Below are 25,989 nucleotides of genomic sequence, written 5' to 3'. Positions count from 1 at the left end.
AAAAAAATGTACGAAGTTCACAAGATATTCGTTTCAACACCCCCATATATATTTTTTTAATTTTTTGCACCACAACTGGCCAGGAGGCCTAATTACAGTGGTGAATTACATCACAGAACACCCAAGCTTGATGAAAATATCATTCAATTTATGTGTTCTCACCGGGAATCGACCCGGAACCTTCCGTGTGTGAGTCAAGCGTCTTGACCACTACACCACGGAGGCCGCCAAGATATATAAAACAAGACTAGATTCTTAAAGCTCGATAATTTGAGATGTTCTAATTTTTTTCTATTTTTATTTATTTATTTACACCTTTTATCAAAAATACAATTTAACGTTCACTTTGCCCAGCTAACAAGGGTACATACCCCGTTCCAAGCTAGGCAATTACATTCTAATATATGATAATAGTTAACAAATTAATAGAGAGCACAGACAAATAAAATATAAACTTACTCGTATACACATTTTTAAAAATATACATACACAGATACACATATATATAAACACATATATACACATGTACATACACACACGTACATACACACACACGTACATACACCCGTGCGCATACACATACATACATTTATAAAACTTCTTATTTGATTAACAATTCAAACTAATGTCTGAGCACCCGATGACAAACTATTATTGAATAATAAAGTAAATATATTTTTTTAAATTATTCTTTATTTTCATATTTTATTTTCGACATCCAGTAAGAATCTCCAATCCGTGGCATGCATCAACTTTTCTGACTCCCTACGACCAATGTCATGAAAGAGCGAGGTCAACACCTTCCGCAACTTGACAACACTACCGTCTTTCTTACTAATTGGCATCCTTAGAGGTATGGGTAAAAATAACAATACAGTTCTGTGTGTGAAACAGAACCAGAATCCTGGATGAGTGTTTTCGACTCAATGGGTACTTTCAGGTAAAAAATCTCTCTCGTCCCTCTCGTAGTGTAGTTGTTGGGGCGTTCGCCTACTATTCTACGAAGATTCGATTCGTGGTAGGATCGACGCGAAATGTTTGTTTAAAATGCACTGCAATTTTTTGCTATCCCTGCGGAGCTATTCTAAACTGCTCTCGCGGCCGTAGAAAACATTTTATAAACATAAAATAAGCGAGAAAAAAGCTTTTTCTACGGCCGTGAGAGCGTTTGGAATATCACCCCCGGACTGATACCTGAAGCGTAGGAATGATCACCTTATCTTCCAGTAACATATGATCGATATGCGTTTCATCTGGTATACTAATGCACTATTAGGTGCGGATTGGGTCACGATGATATATGATTATCATAAATAGAATCTAATATACTCGTATATAGATTTGCGCGTTTTAAGAATAGAAAAATATTAGAAAAGTACGACAGGGTTTCTTGGAGACTCCCGCTTGTTCGTTCTGTTTGTGTGAAAAATGGAAAGGAACATAGTATCGTAAAAGTTATGTAATCAAATATCAATAGATCTAAACACAATGAAACGGTTAAAAAGATTAATACAAATCATTAATATTTTATAGCCGAAGTGTTTCACAAAAGGCGAAGATTTAATTGCCGTATTTTATGAATAATCAAATTTGTTTATTGAGGAAGTTCTAATTATTAAACCGAGTTTTGTGTAACTTTGGGTAAAAACAGCCGTCTTGAAGTAACGTTTGTCTTATACTTGAAATCCCAAGGTTTAGAACGCTTGTAAATTGGTAGCATTGTTGGAACATATAGCGTGGGTATTATAGCATAAACACATATCCGACCATTAGACCAATCATTAGCAAAAACGGTGAATAACAATGTTATAGTAATCACTATAGAAAGAAGACTACTAGGAATTTTCTGGAGAGACCACATTACAAATGTAGAGGTTTTTCAAAGAATCTAAGGTGGAAGGCACCTGCTCAGGACCTTGTCCGAAAGGCGAGTTAGATGGATCGGCCATGTAATACGTCAAGAAGGCCTCCTGCATGTCATAATGGAGGGGATGACCTAGGGGACAAATTCTAGGGGACGCCCACGCCGAGAGTACCTGGAGGACCTATTGGAGGACGTGCGCTGCTCATCATATGCTGACTTTAAAAGAGCCGCACAAGACAGGGATGAATGGAGGAGAAGAATGAGAGTAATTGTTGCCAGCCAATCCCAGGATTGAGACCAGAGAAGAAGTAATCACAGAAAAAAAGTCATTATGATACCTTTATAAGGTTTGGTTCTGCCTTCTATGGAATAGAACCTTCGAGCAATAAAAGCCCCCTCTATACCAGGAGATACGAATATAAAATAGGAAACAACTTAAAAAATTAAGAATGCAAAAACGTAAAGCTTTTAAAATATTAAAATGCATGTTTATTTGATTGGTGTGACTCTCTTTGTCTAAAAAATGTTATATTGAACACTATTCGGTACGCAGCTGATTTATAACTGGTTCATTTTTTATCAACGTGTATCAACGAACTGAGAAAAGATTTTATTGCTTTGTTATTGATATTTGCATGAATGAGAACAATATTATATGCAAGAGTGTGGCAAGAGAGAAGGAATTACTTTACGATTAAACAAAATGGTGGCGAGAATAATAAAAAGTACTTAGAATATAACAAAAACAATCAGTCGATCAAATTTATCGAGGAGTATAAAAATCCGCAAGCGATTTTTTTGTTTTGTTTTTAAGCCAATCAACAGGCTGATGTAAACTCTAACAGATTGACATTATTGAGTATATATAGAGATGCAAGGCGGTAAAATTACCGCGGTATTTTACGGAAATTTTACCAGATTTTGGTAAAATACGGTATTTTTCGGTAAGAAACGAATTTGGCGAACTATTTTTTATTTTTCAAAGATATTACAAATACAAGTAGCTTTGTTTTAGGATAATTTCAATGTACTCTTATTATTTTGATTTATTAACTCTACAATCTGCAAAAACGCACTAAGTCCTACCTACGCTACAAGTCGAAATATTTTCTATAATAAGTCAATATTAAATTATAACAAAATTTTAGACTCTTTTAAATTAACTAAATTGCAAGAACGAAGAGCATCGACCGATCTTACGACTTTATATAAAATAATAAAACCAATGTTTGATACCCCTGATCTACTGAAATTGATTTCATTCTATGTACCACCTAGATTAAGCAGAACATCTACTATATTTTATTGTCAAAATTCTCGAACGGTAGCTCAATATAACTCACCTATTGTTAGATTACAGAATACCGGGAATGAATATGCATCACATTTTGATATATTTAGTTTATCTCTGCCTAACTTAAAAAATAAAGTGACCAACATATTTTTATCAAAAAGAGCAAGTAATCTTCAGAAGATTGGGTTGGAATAGTTATAATTTGATTGATTAATGCATTTTGTTATTGTATAATTTCTTTAAAATATATATGTATTTCAAGTAATTAATAATGTGTACAGTACGAGTATATTAATATTTCATACTCGATATTTTTTTAAATATTTTTATTTTTAAGCACTCTTTATACCACATATATGTAAATGGCAGAAATGCCATATATAAATAAATAAATAAATAAATAAATAAATAAATAAATAAATAAATAAATAAATAAATAAATAAATAAATAAATAAATAAATAAATAAATAAATAAATAAATAAATATATACATAAATAAATAAATAAATAAATAAATAAATAAATAAATAAATAAATAAATAAATAAATAAATAAATAAATAAATAAATAAATAAATAAATAAATAAATGAATAAATAAATAAATAAATAAATAAATAAATAAATAAATAAATAAATAAATAAATAAATATAACATAAATCCGTTCAGGGAAAAAGCATTAAGGAACAAGGGACGCCATACTAGTGGGCCATCAATAACAATATTTCGGATGTATTCAGCGGAGCTTATGGAGCAGTACTGACTTGAGAAAAGGTGAGATTGTTGGTCGGTGACGTGATATCCTGGAGCTTCACTCAGGGTCAAACGTGGCAATCATTATTTTGTTTCTTTTCTCTTTTCACTAATTAATTATTATTTTACCTAATGTAATAGCTTAGATAAAATGATTACATAACTTTTTTAATTGAAGAAAAAAAACATTTCGCACAAAGTGACGATAGTAAGTACATATGTTACTTCAATTTGAATTCCTTACTGTGGTATCAGCGAAAATGCACAATGTCATGTCAATCCACTATGATTTTTTTAAAAATGTTCCGAAAGTTCAGTTATTATTTATTAAACTATCGAATAAAATGTGGTAAATAGATCAATTTACCATTTGTTCAAATTGGCTTAGTAATGTTTGGTAAAAAAAAAGTTATTTCGTTACAAACTTTGAACTTCAATTATCTCAGAAGTAGTAATTTTGACTTAGTGCTTTTTCGCAAAATACCCAAGAAATGATTTATACATTTTGCAAAATAAAGAAAATTATAAAAATACCTTGACAATTTCATCTTGTTCTTGTTCTCCAACTCCCAACACTTGCATAGCTCCCCTCAAGGAAGCCCAATCTGAGCCTCCCGCACCTCTCCCAGCCCCGCAATCACCTCCACCCTGATTCAAGTAGAAATACTTGTCAGCATCCACTAATCCATACTTCTGCCTTTCCTTTTCTGACAAACCCGCGAGCATTTCATAAAACACGTGATAGTTCCTCTCCCCGGGCGCCTGCGTCACGATCCTCGATTTCTCCAAAAGGTACTGAGTCACTTTTGCACCCACTATGGCACCGTTCTTGAAGAACACTTCCAGGTATTTCCCGAACCGCGAACTGTTGTCGTTCCGAGCGGTTCGCGCATTGCCGAACGCTTCCAGCAAAGGCGCAGCTTCCAGTATCTGCTCGGGAACCAGCGGTTGGCCTCTGGCAGGAGGCGCGACAGCCGCCAAATACTGAACAACCAGCTTCGTGGACTCCGTTTTCCCTGCCCCGCTTTCCCCGGAGATCACGACCACTTGCGGCGCTGGCAGATGGGAATACGCGGCGGAGCCTATGGCAAACAGGTGCGGAGGTAGAGATCCCAGGAGTTTGCCTTTGTATTTCTGGGCCACCTCCAGCCCGTACGCGTCGTCGAACATCTTGTACGGGTTGACGGCTACGAGGATGCTGCCCGCGTAGGTGTAGACGAGGTTTCTCTCGTAACGCAGCTTCAGATTCCAGAGAAGGGCGGCCTCGTGTAGGTCTGCCAGTTGAGTCATGTCCTCCACTCCTGAGGCCCCCAAATCCTGGCGAGCCCGCACGGACCCCTCCCCGCTCTGGAGGGTGAACGTCTGTGGCTAGAAAAGAAACGAAAAGAAAATTAGAAATAGATCCTTAAAAGACACTTAATGATGAATCCAGGTATATTTATTGATTATTTCTCCGCGAAATAAAGAATGCTATAATCCACTATAGCGCATCTTTATTCAGTATAACAGGGGGAGTATTGTATAACTATCTATTACTTTTATTTGATTCTATTTTTGAAGTTCATAACTCCCAATATATGCGTTATATTGTATTTTTTCTCTTTCAACTCGCATGGTGTGAACAGTTTTAATAATTTTCTAGCAGAGTAACATTCAATTTTTTCATATTAATGTGAGTTTTACAAGTTATCTGTTGATCTTCCAAAAATGAATTCTCCAAAACAACTTTCATTGTCCAAAGTGTTACTCTGTCCTACAAACATGTTTAATTAATGTAATGTTTAGAAAGGGAATGTTCGGTAAACTCGTATAAGTGTTTGGATATAATGCAACTTGTTTTCATGAACGATTAAAATTTGGAAATGACTTCGACACAGGAAATTAAAGTGTTTTAGATGCCAATCGAGGTAAAATTTTATATAAAACACGCGTTTACTAAAGCAATGGAAGCACTTAACAAATCACAGTTTAAACTCGCAATATATTTCAAAATCCAGTGACTGGAAAAATTAAAAGTTATACAAAAAATTGAAACGTAACTTTTAAAGAAAATAGTTATTTTTTAAAAATAGAGTAAGAACCTTGGATGAGTATTTTTAATACTAGAACTTGGGGCATTCCATTTTGACTGATGGGACATTTGATTCCAGAATTTAACCAATTTTGAGCAGTAACTATGTCAACAGAATTCATACAAGAGAAAAATATCATTTTAATTTATATAGCGCCATGTTTATGAATATCACCTAAAGGGAGTTTCATTTTCGTTCATCATTAATGTTCATTCACTTATTGAATGGTTGTTACTGCAGCATTAAGGAGTTGTAAGTATGAACATTATAATATATGGTAAAAACGATTGGACGATAGGGCGATTAGAACATTTTTCAATTCGACCTATCAAATTTACTGGTACCGTTCACACTTACTATGAAAGCACCCACCCCTTTCCCAAAACTGTTCACAAAGACGTGTTTTTCGTAAGTTTTAGATATTCACTTTAATATTCTGAACTAATTTAGTGAAAACTGAATATTTCTTTACAGTCGAACCGCGGAAATAACAAAACACAGAAACTTTAAAAGCTTTTGAGTTTTTCAAAATATGTGTAGACAAGGACTGGATTCAACTTCCGGGGGGGCTGTTTATATCAACATATTATAATAGAGATGAAGAACATTTAAGAGAAGGTATTATAGAAGTCTAGGCATCTACAGGGCTAGTGACCTGTCAATGGCTGGTTTAAGTGGCCTACAAAAATTTGGACAAACTCAAAATATTGTTGATAAATCCACCTGGTCCATGAAGAAGTATAGAAATTGAAAAAATAACATTTTCGGGCGTTGCCTAGTATGTAGGTGAAATAACTCAATTAGATGGATCTCACCCGCATAAATAAAGGTTTCAGCTCTTTAACTTCACAAACATCAACAGATAAAAGAATTGAAGGAATATAGATGTTCATATGGGCAGAATGGTGAATGTTACACCGTGTGTAAAGTGGCCACTTAAACCAGCCATTGACAGGTTATAAATAAGCCCTGTAGATGCCTAGACTTCTATATTACCTTCTCTTAGATGTTCTTTATCTCTGTTGAAATATGTTAATTTAAAAGCTTTCATTGTATTTCTCACTGCGGTATTACATTTTTGCTAGATCAAATAAAAACACATAGTCGGTGCATTCACGTTATTATATTATCATGTATGGCAGAGAAGGAATACAGCTTGCCTACCACATACCGCATTTGAGGATATAAGTCTGCTTGGCGGTGCCCACACACACGGCAAAGTTGTTCGTTGCCAAACGGAAAAAGCTACCCGATGGAGCTTTCAGTAATCTGGTAGCAAGAAGGTAAACCAGAAGTACCAGTCTAAAGGGAGGCTAATTCTTCACTGTCTTGAATTAAATTGATTGGACATGATCAATTCGCCGAAATTATTACAAAACTTTTTAAAAGCCTTGACATCATTTTTGGTAGCCACCAGGTTGGTATGCAGGACCAATAACAGGGCCACGGATAGTAGCGAGAAGCTCCTTTTGGTAATTGTACAGAGAGGGAAAGGGACAAGACCACAGAATGTGTTCAGAAGATTGATTCGGATATTCGCAGCGGCACAAAGGGGAGTCATTGATAACAATTCATTTGTCATTAAATTTGCCATGATCTGATAAAAACTGCGGAGTCCAGTGTTAGTTGCAAATTAGTACCGCGGCCTTACTTCCCATCTGCATCGAAAGGAAGAAGAAAATAGCAATCCAAACAAAATAAACAACGACACAAAACTCCGATACATCTAGAACACATTAAAAGAATTCGTCCAATACAACATACACTCAAACAAAAACAATTCGCATCTTTTGGGATTGTCAAGACAATACTTGCAAAACCCTAACACAGATCCTATGACCCTATCAAACTCACCCTAAATTCCCGTTCGTCATAACACAACCGATCTATCACAAAACCCGAATTGTCCTTATACCAACAGTAGGTAAAATCCAGCCCAAAAACTCTAATCGTCCTAACAATCTCTCAGACCTTTCAGTTCACACTTAGTAGGTGATTAGTTTAACAAATGCAACGACGCACAATAAATTATGTTGTTCGTGGTTTTTTGCGCTGAGACGACTTGCATTTATTTTACGCTTCATTAAAAAACGTATGCTTACTGGGAAAATTATTCACTTCAAGAGTCACCGTCATTAATTATGCATATCGATCAGGAACTTGAGGTGTGATGAAAGGTATTGGAAATATAAATATGGAAAAATTACTACAATCAAAGAGGACATTGAACTTGAATAAGAAAGGAAATTTATTGAGCTTATTATATTTGCGTGTGAAAATTGATAACTTTGGCATATTTTATATTCGTTATAATTTACCAACATAAGTATATATGTTTATTAATTAACTTCACTGGTTTTGCAATGTACCGAGGTTCATTGTTTCAGGGCCCCGATTACAATGAATATTTAACAGAGTTATCTACAACTGTCCGTAAAATAATATCGAATTTTCTGTACGAAAATGTGTATATTAGTATAAAAAATTGAAGTATCTTTCTTAGTAGCCTGTAATTGAAGATGTTTAAAAAATATAATTATACGATTATCTAATTTTTCATACAAATAATTCGCATTTCATTATGGACAAATAAAGGAAACTGTTAACTTCTCTATGTAATCGGGGCCAGGGGCCGCGATTATAGCGCTATCTTCATCGGTACATATCGAGACGGTATAAAGTAAAATCTATATTTATGTACGAAAATAAGTATATTTGTATAAAAATTTAAAATATCTTCGTTATTAATCTGTAATTAAACATGTTTAAAAAAAAAATGTATACATATTCTATTTTTTGAAAATTTAATTTTACTTTGAAGATAAAGTTTATGATAAATTTTAGCTTTCCATTAGAATACGGACCCAGGTGTCGATTATAGCGGGAACAAAATTGAAACAGAAATATTTTATTCAAATCAAAAAGCCTTTCAGGTACCCTAGCGTCAAGTTGTTCAGGAATTCGATATTTTAGAATAATTATGTTTGTGAAAGTAAATTATTCTAATAAATCCAAAAAGGAACACTCCCACACTACCAGAAGTCAAACTAAGGGATGGGTCATCATGGGGTCTACCACAAACTTTGAATTCGGGCAAAGAAATTTCAGGTTTCTGGGCCCCAAAATATTCAATTTGTTACCCGAACATGACAAAACCATGACCCGAAAACAAATAAATAAATTTGTGAAAAAGTAGTTGCTGGATTTAGGATTTAGGTAGAGAAAAAAATCAGAAAACTCACTCAAAAACATTTAAAAATAATCAATGGTATATTTAAATATTGTATAACTGTATAATAAATTAACAAGTAGGTAGTCATGTTATTGTTTATTATAACCTAGTTAGGCAGACTAGACATAATCCAGAGAAATATATTACCCAAGTTTATAATGTACTAGATAAAATAATTGTATTTTGATGTTTTTAAACCACGATTATTAAACAGAACAAACAAAAAGTTGAAGAAAAAAAAAACACATAATAAGATATTAAAAGCTGTACATTTAATCTACCCGCTCACCATATTCTTTTATGCGTTGTAACTGACAGACGTCTTGTCAACGACTGACTATCTTACCTTAATGTAACAAAAATTATCTGAAATACGCTGCGGTTAGTGTACCAATGCAGTGCCCTGTGCGCCATTAAGTGCGGATAGGGGTAATGAAGATTTTTATATTACAATTGATATTGATATGATACATACGTTGAATGAAAAATACTAATTACAGTCAAAAATAAAAGTTATGATTGTGATATGAATTATAATGAATGTAGGTATCTAGTGAATGTTGATTTCACTTCAAGTGCAATACACTAATTAAAACACCATTAGTATAAATAAGTGGGATATAAACTGGAGCCTTGCGGCATTCCTGAATTTGTTAAATAATATCTACGTTTGACTTTTTAATTAAATATTTTGAGCATTGCATTGGATAAGTAGTACCTTCATAAATACAGGTGCTTTGTATGGTCCTGGCCAATGTTTATTAAAAATAACTTTTTAATGAAATATAATTTTATGATTTAAATGTTATCAATTGATGTAATGTTTTTTAACAATGAGTTAAAAATATGATGTCGGTCGAGTGGTCGTCTCTTTCCGTGGCTAAAATGCTCTGTTGAAAATTCGGCGTGTTTGTGAAAATAGCAAAAGGAAAATATTAGGTTCTTTTTTTAAATTTTTTAAGAAATAAAAGCCTACGAAATACTGTCCTTCAAAAAAAAAATTGCTAATTATTAGTAGCATAAAAAATACTTTTTAATTTGTAATTTTGAATTCTTGCAAAAACGGTGATTCCATTGGCCACGAGCATAATACGTCACGATTCATGTTTTTTTGTTCGTGGCCGTTGAAATTTGAGTAGAACAATACCACGAATCTTGACGTCACAATAACCAAGGCCAAACACGTCGCGTTTTTCTACGTACGTATTTCTATGAAATTTCTGTTAAACATTTATGTATGAAAACATTTTTCCACAATATTCATATTGATTTTAAAAATACAATTAATTATTCAAAATCCATTCAATATATTTTTGTCGGTATTCGTAGTATGTGATATTTCCATATTGTCCATATTGGCGGCCTCCGTGGTGTAGTGGTCAAGACGCTTGTCTCACACACGGAAGGTTCCGGGTTCGATTCCCGACGAGAACGCCAAAATTAAATGTGATTTTTCTCAAGCCTAATTAGTAATTGGGCCTCCTGGACTGTTGTGGTGCAAAAAAAATATAATGATAAAAAATATCAATTTGCATAAATGAACAACAAATATTCTTTATCATTTCTACAACTATGTAGCGCCAATGTCACTCATTGTTTGACAGTTAAAAGGTGTTATGGATATTATTTTATAAAGGTTTTTAGCAGCGTATTGAATATTTAAAAAAATCTAAATATCGAGTGTTGAAATCCTACTAATGTTTTAAAAAAAAATGCTTTTTTATTTGAATTATTCATACTTATTTCTGTTTAGTTTTGTTTAATTTGCACTTAAGATCACAAAAGTACAAATATTGTCTAAAAACAGCCAATGTCAAACCAACATTTATTAAAAATTTAAATACACGTAAAATATGTTTTTGTAATTCTATGCAGTGCACTCAAATTATATACATAATTTTATTTTATTGAATGACAAAAACCAATATAACCAACTAACTGTATTACAAAATAAAGCGTTTAGAATCATTTGGAAAAAAAACAGATACACGAGGGTAAAGTCGATGGTAAATGAAATGAAATTATTAACATATAAACAAAGAATATTTTACAATACAATGATATTTGTTCATAAAATTATAAACTCTAATAAAAAAACAGAATTTTGGAAAAAAATTGATCGGAACCAGCATGAACACGATCACAATACTAGAGAAAAGAACAAAATTAGACTTCCATTTAGGAAAAAAGTCACAAAATTCAATTTTATTTAAAGCAATTAAAAAGTATTACGAAATGGAAAAAATATTTATGAAGAAAAAAACATATCAAAATTTAAAATAATGGTCAAGACATATGTGATAAACAATTTATAAATGAAATATATTTGCAATGTTATTATTAGAACACACATAACAATATGTATGATATGTGTGCCCTACTTTAAGATTCTATAAATAAATATTTAAACCGTGGTATTCAGGTAAAACACTATGAAGAAAAAATGATAGTTTTTGACATTTACGGTTTTTTAAACCAGGTCTTCAATTGTCTTCCAGCAAATTATAAACTTTAGCCAAAATGGAGTAAGTCGGCTCTAAACTTTTTCCCGGTGCGGTGATCGACTTTATTCACCCCAAACAACTGTTCATAAACTTATTGAATAAAAAAATGAAATTCAAAAACAATAACTTATATTGGATTTGATTTGTAGACGGTACCACCTGTTTCATGTACCAATAAGTAAAACATTGTGTGTTAAAAATGCTTTTTTTCTTAGGACATTTTCAGTGTACAATACAAAATTTAAAGATATAGATTACACAAACATCACTGTCAGATTTAAAATTTACACAAAAAATACATTATGTAACTTGGTAGACATTATAATAATAAATATGTACATTTCCCTTTTCCTCCTTATCCTCTCTTCAAGCATCCTTGTCCTAATCCCGCCCAATTTACAATAACTTACTGTTCTTAAAAAAAAAACAAACTGTAATTATTGAAAAATATTTACGAGTACATGAAAATAACATTTTTATGTGTATAAATTTATTTGTATTTATTAAAAATGTAATATATTTTTTTTACTAACTTTGTATACTTTGTGGAAATCTGTTATTAGTTGAGTTGAGTTTATACACTATATCTGTTTGTTTACTATAAATATGTATGTAGAACTGTTGATTTCCCAAATAAAATAAAATAAATATGCAACAACCAACAAAAAATCTGAACTAAATAAACGACGAAATAAATTATTCAGAACAAAATCAATTCAATTTAGAAATATACACAATTAAAAACAACGAACAACGATTTACTTTGATTCCAAATCCATTCAATTTAGAGACACACAGAATTAAAAACAACGAACAACGATTTACTTTGATTCCAAATCAATTCAATTTAAAAATATACAGAATTTAAAACAACGAACCACGATTTACTTTTCTGCGCGATTTGCGACGAAGAATACAATAATACACATAAAAATTACAACAGAAAAACAGATTTTGAACAAAATAACTAGAAAACGATATCATTTTGTTGTCTTACCGCATTTTAATTTCCACGTGGAAAATAAAACTCGAAATCCGGCTAAATAATCAAGTTTATGTGACCCATAAAGCTGAAATTAGCCCAATTAGTGCAAGCCACGGTTGCAGGTTCGACGCTCACATTGAGTACCGACAACAAACTGATTTTTTCACTTCCCACCGGAGACTCCCCACCTGCAATTTATTAATAAAATCACAATTATAGCGCATCGGAGTTACATTATTCAATTTTCGAAACGACACGCATTCTTCGTAGTAATTTATGCACATCGAAAAGGCAGCTTCGCGTAATATTGGTCACGCGATGTTCTTCCGAAACGGAGACCATATTTTTATGATTATTTATATATTTACCATCATCATTTCCATATTTGCACCCTGTGGTGCTCAGGGGACCGCGTTGATACTCCAACTACAGTAAATTTCGTTACCGTTCAGGAAAAAGTCTCTAACCCAAAAAACGTTTCGAGAAATCGCAATTTTAAAGTTTGGAGACCACGGAAAAATCAGATTTTTGTGTTTGGAGGTTTTATGAGCTGAAATTTTAATGTACCCACTCATTCATTCTCGTTTTTTTAATGAATTCCTTTGGTAACTTTTCCCTTTTGATACATTAAAAAATATCTGGGAAGTTTTTTTATGAAGCAAGGTGGATAAAATTTGATTAAGTGGCATTTGCTTGTTTATATTCTAGAAATAAAAGGTAAAGGGGAGGTAATATTATGAACAATTATTGTAATGTTGTAGTTAAGAAATATTTTTAATTTAAGAAAAAAAAAAAAAAGTGAAAAAAAAATCTATGTTTTAAAATATTATAATAATACAAAGTCATTTAGCAAAAAAATGTACATAATACATAAATTATTCGGATTAACACAATTTTTTTCTAACTAAAAACGCTTCGAATGGCATGTTTAACTCAAAACGATCATTTTTAGGGTTCGTAACTTTTGCCTTAACGGCGACGAATAATTTGTTAAAAATTTCAAGTACAAAAGCTATATCCACGTTGGCGGGCCTATTGTTAAATGCAATATCTTCCAGCCAACCAAAAATCAGGCTGGAATAAATAAAAATATTTTTAAAAAATATATATTTATAAACATTTTAATAAATATTTATTTTCAAATCGCAGCGGTATTTTATTAGGTGATAGAGCTTGCACTTATTATTAAAAATACTTATACTCATTATATGATGAGGAACGTGGAGTCAGGGCCCGATTGCCCGCAAAAGACAGAATATTGTAAAGTTCAGACATTATTTAATTAAAAAAATTGAAGAATACATTTAAACAATTCGTATTCCATAATTCATAAAAATAAATATTTAATTTAGCCCTGCAAATACGCCGGTCGTCTTACATGCGTGTGTCCCCGATTAGTGTCAATAACCGAGTGAATCTGTTTCAAACAAACATCGGCCACAGAACAGCGTCTCTGTCTTCCTTGTTATGAGTTTTTTCTTCGTGCTCTCATACAGATTTACTGCTGTTTTGGAATCATATTCATTCTTCGCGTAGCAAGGATAAATATATTTTGTATCAATATCCAGCATAGTTATACAAATCCGTCTTTGCAAATTCGGTTTAAAAATGTCCATTTGAGACAGGAAATTACAAGTTCGTCATTTTAAAAAATAAGAGAGATATATCAAACCTTGCATCGTAAGTAGAATTGTGTGACATCACAGCCACACAAGATTAATTAATAATATGGTCTCGATAGAAAGAAAATTAAATTCGTTTTCGTCAAAATCGGAGGCCGGGAAGGTCGCCAGATTTTTAAACTATTTGAAGGGGTCGCGCATTCAAAAATATTAAAAAACACTGCACTACACTACAAGGCGACCCTTTCTCCAATAGATTTCCATCGTTTGGATTTTTAGAATTATCGAGTCAAAAAACAATCGTCCATGGTTCTGGTACTTTAACACTTACATAACTGTATTTTTCATCCAACTGGACATAAAATAAATCATGATGATGATTTTTTTTTTTATTTTCAATAAACTTCGATGTTTAATGAGGAAGTTCAGCCCAATGGGAAATTAGATCTTAAAAAAGTACAAAAAAAAGTTTTATCATATATTTTAATAAAAACTTTGCTTGAAAAACTACTTTGAACGACGTCACTAGTTCTTCTGAATCAATCAACGATACGAGAGTTGTGATGAATTTTCGGTTAACGGTACGTCAACTGACAAATCGACAGAACAAAGAGAAGGGGAAGAGAACGCGATACGTCACACGCGGAGTAATCTCAAAAATACAAAATGAAAAAAAAAAATGCTTGGTTTGACAGTTTATTAAGATTTATTTTTTTTAAGAACTGAACTTCCTAATTTTAATTCTAGCTTAAATCTATTGGAACCCACTACAATGTCAAGTTTAGATATTTTTTTATATAATTTTATGCACTCATCTCGTCCAACCAGTTCTGGCGAGGCGCACATTACAAATCACAACAAATTAATACCGTCATTCATAAACTAGGTATATAAATGTGTATTTGCATTGAGAGTTCGTTGGCAAGTTTTAAGAGTAAATATTTCATAACTGGGACATAATTTTACGGCCAAAATTCACTGCTAAATAACAAGAAATTCATCAGTTTTCTTGTTCACAATCTTAAATTGTCCAAATAATCAAATCGAATTTTCCGTACCAAAATGGGTATATTCAATGAAAATTTAAAGTTTTATCATCAAAACATCAAAGAGCTAGTTTTGGAAAGTAGCATTAAAAATGTATATTATCTAGATGATAACACAGAATTACTTGATAAGTTAGAACGATTACAGAATATTTGTATACGTTATATCTTTGACCTACCATTACGGGAAAATGGCGTGATGGTTTGTTGTTGTTGTTGTTGCTAATAAAATAAATAGTACATAAAATTGAACATCAGTGGTAAAATAACAGATTCTACAAATTTCTATTAGTAGACCAGGTTTAGAAAATATTTAATTTCTCTGCAAAACCTGTTGCAAGCCGCTACTTGGGATTCCCGTACGGAGCAATGTCTCGGGATGAGTGCAGCCCGACTAGATTATAAAGGTCGCAGAAGTAACTAAAATAGCAATGATCATAAAATATATTAGAGCATAATAAATTCTTAAACGAAAAAAAATGAGATAAATCTCATTGTTTGTATCTATGCACATTTTCTGTGTCCGGGTGGATGAAGAATAAAGCGCCGTTTGTGAAATAGAACTAGAACCATGGGCGAGTATTTTCGACCCGACTGCTATTCTCGGGCGCTCATAAATGTAACCAAAACAAGATAAAAATAAAACAAAGTAAATCGAAAATTTCAATTCATACAGGGTGTTCATCAAACCCTGTCACATCCGAAACCACGATGATCAGTATGAGCAAGAAGGCATATTGGCACATTAAAATATTGTTTTGGAACGAATAAAATTTTAAGAAATAAAATATCAAAAAAGCAAATGGTTGCTTACTTCTGCATGGGTGGAACGAGAAGGAGGAAGGGGGAGTCTGATACTGCGCCACGCTCCCCTCACTTCTCCCCTGCAGAAGTAAGTAACTATTTGTTTTTTTAAATATTCTGTTTTTTAAATCTTTCTTTGTTCTAAATAGTTTTTAAAATATGCTAATATGTCTTCTTGCCCATACTGATCATCCTGGTTTCGGATGTGACAGGGTTTAAAGAAAACCCTGTATTTAAAAAAAGAAAAAAATTGAAAGTTCCTATTGAAGTACGTAAATAGAAGAAGAAATAAATAAAATAATAGGTTATAAGAAAATAATGAGAGATAAAAATACCGTGTTTGAGAATGCTTTACGTAAATAATAAATCAGTATAAAAACGCTCTGTCTACTAACCACTTTCGTAATAAAAACATAATTTTATAACAATATTTGAGTTTGTTCAAATGTTTGTAGACAAAAGACTGGATTTCACCCCCTCTTGAGTCATTAAGATTAACAAATTACAACAGGGATGGAGAATACCATAAATAAGGGAATTTGGAAGTCTAGGCATTTACAGGGCTTATGACCTGTCATTGGCTGATTTAAGTGGCCACTTTTCACACTGTGTAACAATCACAATTTGCCTATGTTTTAACATCCATATTTCTTCAACTGTTCCATTTGTTGATTTTAGTAAAGTAAAAGAGCTGAAACTTTTATTGTTGTGAAGAGATTCATCTGGCAGAATTATTTCCCTAGACTTCCATATTCCCTTATTTAAGGTATTCTCCATCCCTGTTGTAATTCGTTAATAATAACTGAATTGCTTGATAAGTAAGAACGAATGCAGAATATGTGCATTCGTTATATCTTTAATCTTCGCAAATTTGACCACATAACAAAGTATCGCACGCAACTACACTGGCTCAGTATCAGGCATAGAAGAATCATTCATATTTTATCACTTCTTCACAATATTTTAAATAATCCCACTTCGGCTGTTTATCTGAGAGAGCTCATCCAACCTCTTTCACAACACGGACTATCTCTTCGTTCTAGTAACGAGAGAACCCATTTAATACCCTGTCATCGCTCTAATTTTCTTGCCTCCTCTTTCACAGTAGTAGCCGCTCGATTATGGAATAATCTACCCACTAATGTTAGAGACGCCCCGCCCCTTCTTTATTTACATTTAAGTCAATATTGAAATGTCACTATCCAAATATTTCATTTGTTCCTTTATCCTTCTTCTTTCCTTTCCATCCCCTCTCCTCTCTTCGTAGTATGGTGATAATTTTTTAAAGACATTTTATTTATTTTTGTTAATCTTTGCTTTTAATTTTTGTATAAAATTGTAAGATTCAATATGTGCATGTATTTATAATTTTCTCAAACTGAACGGTTTGGGTAGGTAGGAAGAAATTGCCTTAAGGCAATATGCCCGCCCTTTTATGTATATTTATTGTATATGTATATAAAGTGTCAAATAAATAAATAAATAAATAATTTTATAGGTTAAATTTATTTGTTTTCTACGTCGGTAAAATGGTAACAACAATGTTCGTTATAACCGGACTTATCTACATGGAGTGACTTTGAATATATCGTAGTTAGAAGGTACCGTTATCGTTATGTAAGTTGTGCAACCTATCCCAACACTCGATTAGACTGAACTCACATTCTATATATTATTTATATGTGTGTGGCGGTCAGGTTTTGACGGTAAATATCCTAATACTATATTTATTAAAAAATAACCTGAACAAAGTATCCATTGACAGAACTTACATTTGCTATTATGGTCAATGTTTGTTTTTGTAAATTTATTGATAATTTAAGTTGCCAGAATTTCACTCGTCCATGCACTTTGTAGCTACAAGACGATAAGTAATCAAGCTTCAATAGGTAAATGTTATTAACTATAAAATATACAAATTTAGTAAATTAGGTCTAGAATTCCAGTCGTCCATGCGCTCAGTAGCTGCAATACTTGTTGTAATCTAATTTCTGTTTTTATAAATTTGTTTTTTATTTAATTCTCTTAAATATTACCAAATCTCTAAACTTTATTGTCAAATAAAAAATAAAAAATGTAAATTGGGGCTAGATTTCTTATTGTCTATGCGCTCTGTAGCTGCAAGAAAAAAAATAGTAATTGAGGTCTTGAATTCCAGTCGTCCATGCGCTCAGTAGCTGCAAGACTTGTTGTAATCTAGCTTCTATTTTTATAAATTTGTTTTTTTATTTAATTCTTTTAAATATCACCAAATCTTAAAACTTTATTGTCAAATAAAAAATAAAAAATGTAAATAGTGGCTAGATTTCTTATTGTCTATGCGCTCTGTAGCTGCAAGACGTGCTGTAATCTATCTCCTGTATATCATAATTGGAGACAAGGAACAAGAATCCCAACCGTCCATGCGCTCTGTAGCTGCAAGACGTGGTGGGATATATATTTATTGTACAGCGCCCTTGAGGTGATTTTAACAAAAAAGGCGCTATATAAATTATCCAAATATATATGTATATAACTGATGTGTGGCGGTCAGGTTTGGAAGGTAAATATCGTATCTTATTAATGACTAAATAACGTGAGCAAAATATTCTTATACAGCGCAAAGCGAAAGCGTAAGACACGATTTTATTACTTCAAATTATAACGTTTGCTTCAAAATTAATTACGATTTAGGAAATATATCAAAATGGTTAAAATCGATAAATATATATTTTTTTAATTTTTACCCCTACCGGAAAATGGCGTGAAAACATTTGAAAGCTTACTTAATCTTCATCCTTCTTTTATCGGCATCTAATGATGCATAGGGAAATAATTTTATATTATTTTATTATTCGTATCGTCGGTGAATAAAAAAAAAAGTGTACGCTGGTGTTAGCTTCTAGAAACATGTGTCGTACTAAAATATGTTATGTTTTATAATTTTGTGCATCGACTATGGTGACAGTGTATTTTGCACGTTAGACATTGAAAAATAGGTAAGTATACAACTATTTACTTACACTTATTGAAATGTTCAACTAAAGTTAATGCTTTGAGCATTTATAATTTTAACATGATTTTTTTATTTAAATTACGCTGTCAGTTAGTGTATTTTGTGTTTTAATTGGTTCAATTTTAATGAGGTATTTGTGAACCTAACAATATAGAAGTTCTGTGTTTTTTAAATATTATTATTTGTTAATAGATTATCAATTCAACCAAACTTTAAAAATAAATATTTTATTAAATAAGTATTATCAGCGCTATGATTTTTTTAAGTTTCGTAATTTTTTTTATTACGCGTGTGACGTCACAAGTTCTCTTCGGCAAATTCTGCTAATTGGTGAATTGGCTATCTATAAACCGGAAATCTATCATAACATTCTATCATTGGTTGATTTGGAAGAATTTTTGACGTCGTTCAAAGTAGTTCGTTTTTATTGAAGTATTTTTAATTATTTTTTTCATACATTTTCAATAAATTTCGCAGTACCATTTAAAGGTCGGATTTTATCGCGCGTAAGAAAATATTTTGTGTATTTAATTTCCTGTAGCCCTGAACTTCTTTATTGTATTGTCTGGATGATAAGTAGGTTTTGTAAACGTCACTTTTTCTAAATAACTACTTGTTAAATAAATTGACAAGTTTCTCGTAAAATGTTACGCTTTTACATTTGCGAGTAAATAATACATGTGAAACTTAAAATAAGACTAACCTACATATTTTATATTTGTTACCTTGACTGCTAAAAGACGTATCATCTTCAGATACCTCGTATTGATTTTTAAATTACAGCTTATGAATTGTAAAAAATCAAACATGTGTCACGATTATAAAATAGACTGTAGTAGATTAAAACATATAGTACATATATAATAAATGTATGTTTGTCTAATTGGTAAAAGTAAAAAAAATCCATTCAAAAATTTAAATAATTCAAAAAACACGAATTCAAAAAACTTTCTTTGTATTTGTATGGCACAGTTATTTTGAAAATTTAAATTTCAAGCCTATCATTGGTCGAATAAAATGGCTAATGGATATTGCTATGTTTGCTTCCAAACACTATTTTTAAACCATCAGAAGTATGATTTTAAACTTCATTTTCAACTCAAGTCATGATTTTTATAAAAATAAAATTGATAAACTACAGAATGACATCATAACCAAAAGAATTATTTTTTTTGAGGTTGCTATCTTTGCTTCTAATGCCCTCATTTATTTATTTTATGCCCTCATCAAGTCAACCACGTCGGTAATGAAACCCGAGACCTCTTGCATGGTAAGCAAACATGCTGACCGTTAAATCATGATGCGGGCGAAATCGACATGATCATACCATCATCATCATTATCTTCGTCATACCAATGCAGTGCCCCACGTACCACAGGGTGCAGATAGGAAGATGAAAATTATGATAAGATTGCTATCATTATAACCAAAAGGAAAATTAATGAAATTAAAAAGACACGAGAAATTATTTTCAATTCAAATAAACTGTTTTGAATATACGTGAATTCTATGATATAAATACATAGTATTATGGAGTTTACATTTGCGACGCAAATTGAATGACATAATTAAGTTACGTTATTGTTTGTGTCAAATTTTAATTTAGATTAATTAAGAAGAAATAATTACATTGTTTGCAAGAACCGTGGTGCATAGCGAAGAGAGCGTAGGAACTGTCCGGACCCATCGTAAAGCCTTTTTCACTGACAAAATAGACACGCAGGACGTTCTCCTTGGCAAGGACTCTCCTCCCTTACTCTGTCTCCTCTGGTAAGGAGCATCCTCGTCGCTGCTGCTGCTATTCCGCCTTTCATTTTTCCTCTCGCGGTCCAGGTTGAAGGTCACGCGCATGCTCAGATCGAGCCCGCTGTAAGGATTCCCGCATTCTCCATCGGCGAGCTTTCCCTTCCGCGACAAATACTCCAGCTTCAACCCGGACAAGTTATCGACGATACAGTAGCTTTTATTGATCAAGTTTTTCCTACAATCGTCGCTAAATATTCTATCATACAACCGCGGTTCTCTGTTAAGTTGGCATTGTTTAATATCTATGTAATCGTAGATTCCTTCTTCATCGTTGATTGTCTCATAGCTATCTGAATCACTTTCGTCGCTTTGTGATTTGGTGACGGTATACTTGTTATTTTTTACATTGCGAAGTTCAGGCGGATATTTGTTTGCGTCAATATCTGCTAATTCTTGATAATCGTCACTTTCAGAATCACTGCTCACTACGTTAATGTTTCGATAAATTAATTTCTTCGAATCTGCGTCGTCAACACAGTGATTATCAGAAGAAACTCTAAGAATGCCATCTTGATTAACGATACTCTTTAATGTTTGCAAATCATCCGTTTTTGTTCGCAAATCACCGCCATTTGGTGTATCGTTAGTTTCGCTTAGTAATATTGTCTGGTAATCAGAGATTTCTTCTCGAACCGATTGGTTTTTGATACTATCACTTTCTTTATTTAATTCTGTTTTTGATGAGGCATCTAATTGGATATCATTACGTTTCGCATGCCTCTTGAAATCCGGTGTTTCCTCTATACTTACATGATCATATATACCATCGTCACTATCGTGACTTTTCAGGAGCAAGCATGAACAATTTTCTAAATCGTGATTAGTTCTGACGATATCATAAATATTATGTACGTCTTTTTCTAAAGTCTTTCGAAGAAAAAGATCGTTCGTTAAAATTTCTTCGTAATCATTTCCGTTTGCACCCGATATTTCAAGACCAATTTCATTAATTTTAGATGCATTGTTTCCTAACTGTATTACTTCGTCCTTCCCGGGATTATCGATGGATGGAAACGGTTGAAATATATAAATATTATTTGTAAGAATAGGAGCGTTTTCTTCCAGGTGTATCGTCTCTCGCCAAGAAGTGGCCCTCCCCCTAAACTCCAGTCTCTGAACAAGGGGCATCACTCTTCACATCCCCGGTTACCATTCTCCCAACTCTCGGCTCTTATTTCACAAAACTAACTCCATTGGATAACGCGACGAACGAAAAGCCACACGAATAATCGGTATTTTACTTACACCAATAATTATTTTCACGATACGATTCACAGTCTGATAAACAATTAAACCTTGCATGAGCAGTAATCATAGTAACCAATTTAATTAGGATCTAAATAAAGCACAATATTCAGCTGTTGTATACAACATTTAATAGACACACTATGAAAATTTTGAATCAAAACCGTTGAATCAATCCAAAATTGTCATTCTTTAAATGCGATGAATTTGATTGTAAAAGTTCACTGCACTACCGCAAAGGACTATTATTGCACTCGCGTAATATAACTATTAAAACCATTCGGATGCTGCAATCTCGAAAGACGTCCACATCTCGGAGAAAATGCAACTACTGTTGAGAAGACCTAGACTGAAGTATAAAGAGAGTACATCTCCTCCTATCTCACTTCCTCTACCAATACAAGAAGCCGCTCGTCCAATGGCGATTACCTTCAATCCACCAGTAATTCCGCACGATATTCACACCGTAAACTGTAACTGCCGGTTACTTTCATTCATTCCGTCAATTCGGATTATGCTTAACCGCGAGTGAGCAGTTAGAGTATCGCAATTCTGCATCGAAATCTCTCGGTTAAGGTTCTGAAAACTGGTTTTAAAAGCATTGCGGAGTTTTCGATTTTAGCGAATGCACACTGCAACTAAAGCGCCATATGTTGCGAGAAATATAATAAAATTTACTTCACCTTACGCCATAATATGCGTTGTTGCGATTAAAAATAAAAATAAATGTACGCGTATAAATAGTTTATATTCTCTACATGCTCGTATTTCAAATATATTATATATTTTGTTTACTAATGGCAAAATTATTACTTGATTAATTTTCATAATAAGAAAGACATTAATTAAATTTATTAGAATAAGTGGTTTTATCACGCATTGTCCACATTATTTTTGCCAAGAAATATACTACAAAATCACATTAAAAATAACCACAAAGGATTTTCACACAAATGGAATCAGGTTTTGATAAAGGTTTACTATACTAACCCATCTTCAAAAATGGTTGAATGATGCAATGTGATTTCGAACCTGAAATCTGTAAAATTTTGACAAAAAGAATCAAGTCATTCATATTAGGTAGGAACTAGCAAACTTCCGCGATAATTCCTAAATCATAAAACTTCTCAAAAAAACGACAAAAAATACATTGATATCAATTTGTTGCAAATATTAAAAATTAAGAGACAGCTTTTGAACGATACTAATTTGAAATAAGACAGTGGGTTTTTTTATAGTCAACGCTTTTGCCTACCATGTAAGAGGTTTCGGGTTCGATTTCCGACATGGTTGATATGAAATGTTTATTTAAAAGGGTGTTTTCACACTAAAATATCTCAAAGTTCATGCAGCTTAATCACAAATAACTATCGAGGTGCTTAAAAGTACGCTAAGCATTTGAGCGATCACAATGAACAATAATGAACACGCTTAAGTATCGCAGGCATACGTCAACGCGTAAAGCCAATACTCGTGTCAGTTTATTTTTTGTTTTCCTCGTAAATAAATACAGTTCACTGTCGAAAAATCGGCATTTACTATAAAAAATAATTCAATATATTGTAATTGCAAAATAGTAAGGAGTATCTAATACAAGAAAGTGAAAATTAGATTACAATTACCATGGCGAGTCCTTTTTTTGACATTTGGCTTGCCAACCACCGCGCGCTGGCTAAATGCAATGAAAAACATGAAAAATAATAAATAAACAATTAAAAATAGCAGTTTTGGAATTTTTCCGTATTTACACCGGTGAAATTCATATATGTGATTGCGCAACAGGATTATACGTTGCGAAACGTAAATTTTCCACATTTAATACTAGGTTTTCACGGATGTTGCATGGTGAGAAACTATTATCACGTCGCTTATTAGCACGTCGATAGTTATTTGTGATTGAGCTACAGGGCTCCGATTACAATGGGAAGTTAAAAGAGTTATCTTCGACTGTCTATAAAAAAACCGATCTTTGTGTACGAAAATGAGTATATTTGCATGAACATTTAAAGTATCTTCATCACTTACCTATAATTGAACATGTTTAGAAGAAAAAAATTACGCATATTCTGCTTTTTCATACAGAAAACTTAATTTTACTTCGTAGATGAAATCGAAGATAAGTGTTAACTTCTAATTGTAATCGGGGCCCTGGGCCGCTATTATAAACGCTACCTTCATCGATACATATCAAAACGGCATAAAGGAATATCGATATTAACGAAAATGTGTTTTTTGTATGAAAATTCAAAGTATTTTCCCCGGTAACCTGTAATTGAACATGCGCAGAAAAAAAAATGTAAATTCATATATTCAGTCTTACGGGAAACTTAAGTTTACTTTGTTGATAAAATTGACGATAAATTTTAACTTGGTATTTATCTTCAAAAATAGAATATATAGCCATTTGATTTTGTAAACATGTTCAATCTCAGGTTTCCGACGATGACACTTTAAATGAGGCCTGGCCAACCCAAATGGCGACCCGGACCGCATTGACGACCCAAAATTTTCCTAAAGCTAGGGTTTCCTAGGACAGCGGTGCCCGCATCTTTACGGCCGTAGTGAACGGTGATGCGGTGGACAGCCGTCGTAGAGGTTGCTAGAGAGTGGTTTTATTTTTTAACGGTGTTATCAACACCGTTTTCCTAGGAAACAACTCTCTAGTCACCGTTACGACGGCTGTCCACCGCATCACCGTTCACTACGGCCGTAAAGATACGGGCACCGTTGTCCTAGGAAACCCTAGCTTAAGAGCCGCACATACAGACATTATACAAAATTAATTTTAAAAAAAATATCCAACAAATTTCGTACTTATTGATTTTTGAGTAAGCATAAAAAAAAAACTGAATGTAGTTGTAATCTGAAAGTACAATCAGGGTAATTTTGAAGAAAAAAATATCGCAACCAGATGTGAAAAGACCAACCAACCCAACCAAAATTTAAAATAATGGTCAAGACATATGTGATAAACAATTTATAAATTAAATATATTTTCAATGTTATTATTAGAACACACATAACAATATGTATGATATGTGTGCCCTACTTTAAGATTTAAATAAAAAAATAAAAAAAGAAAACACACATTGAACCAACCGAAGTATGTATTTGCATGGTTATAAACATTTTCAACAATTTTATAAATCAAAATAATTCATTAATACACATAAATCAAACAGTATTGCAAATTTTATTTAAAATAAAACCAATTATCAATGACCACTTTTTTCAGTGCGCGATTTGAGTTTCTTTTTGCTCACTTAATTTTTATGAATCTATTTAAATAGTTGACGTTGCAAACCTTTACTGGTTTTCCAGATTTAGGTCTGTTATTGACACCGCATTGTTATTTTTGATATGTTTCAATTTGGAAAAAAATCTTTACAAACGTATGTTGATCCAAAGGCACTAATAATTTTGTGGGTAAAAAATCTTATATTTGGATTTTTTCTTGTCATTATAACAAAACAACCAATTTCCTTCGAGTACCTATGAGAAAACTCCAAAATTGATGTAGTCAAGTCCATCAGAGATTTAGGAGTTGTTTTGGACTATAAACTGACATACAACGAGCATATAGATAATACAGTAAATAAATCACTGAAATTACTTGGCTTCATTAACAGAATATCCTCTGATTTTACTAATGTCCGTACAATCAAAACTCTTTATTACTCAACTGTTCGCCCTCTTCTAGAATATGCCTCAGTGGTCTGGTCTCCATTCTATGTCAATCGCATAAATCACATTGAATCAGTCCAACA

At 32.6% G+C, this 25,989-nt stretch overlaps 1 protein-coding gene across 1 annotated transcript in view; it reads right to left on the bottom strand.

The window, feature by feature from the left end:
• LOC148277972 (uncharacterized) overlaps positions 1–25,989 on the bottom strand; it is a 180,087-nt gene that overhangs the window by 48,888 nt on the left and 105,210 nt on the right. The window contains 1 exon segment of the mRNA XM_088232085.1: positions 4,446–5,279. Within this exon segment, the coding sequence (XP_088088211.1) occupies positions 4,446–5,279 (834 nt within the window).

The sequence above is a fragment of the Micrasema longulum genome, unplaced genomic scaffold (genome assembly GCF_059751315.1).
Source record: "Micrasema longulum isolate JH-2025_06_02 unplaced genomic scaffold, ASM5975131v1 h1tg000948l, whole genome shotgun sequence".
NCBI lineage: Eukaryota > Metazoa > Arthropoda > Insecta > Trichoptera > Brachycentridae > Micrasema > Micrasema longulum.
Note: the sequence above shows the minus strand (reverse complement) of the source record. Positions and strands in the feature narration are given on the sequence as shown.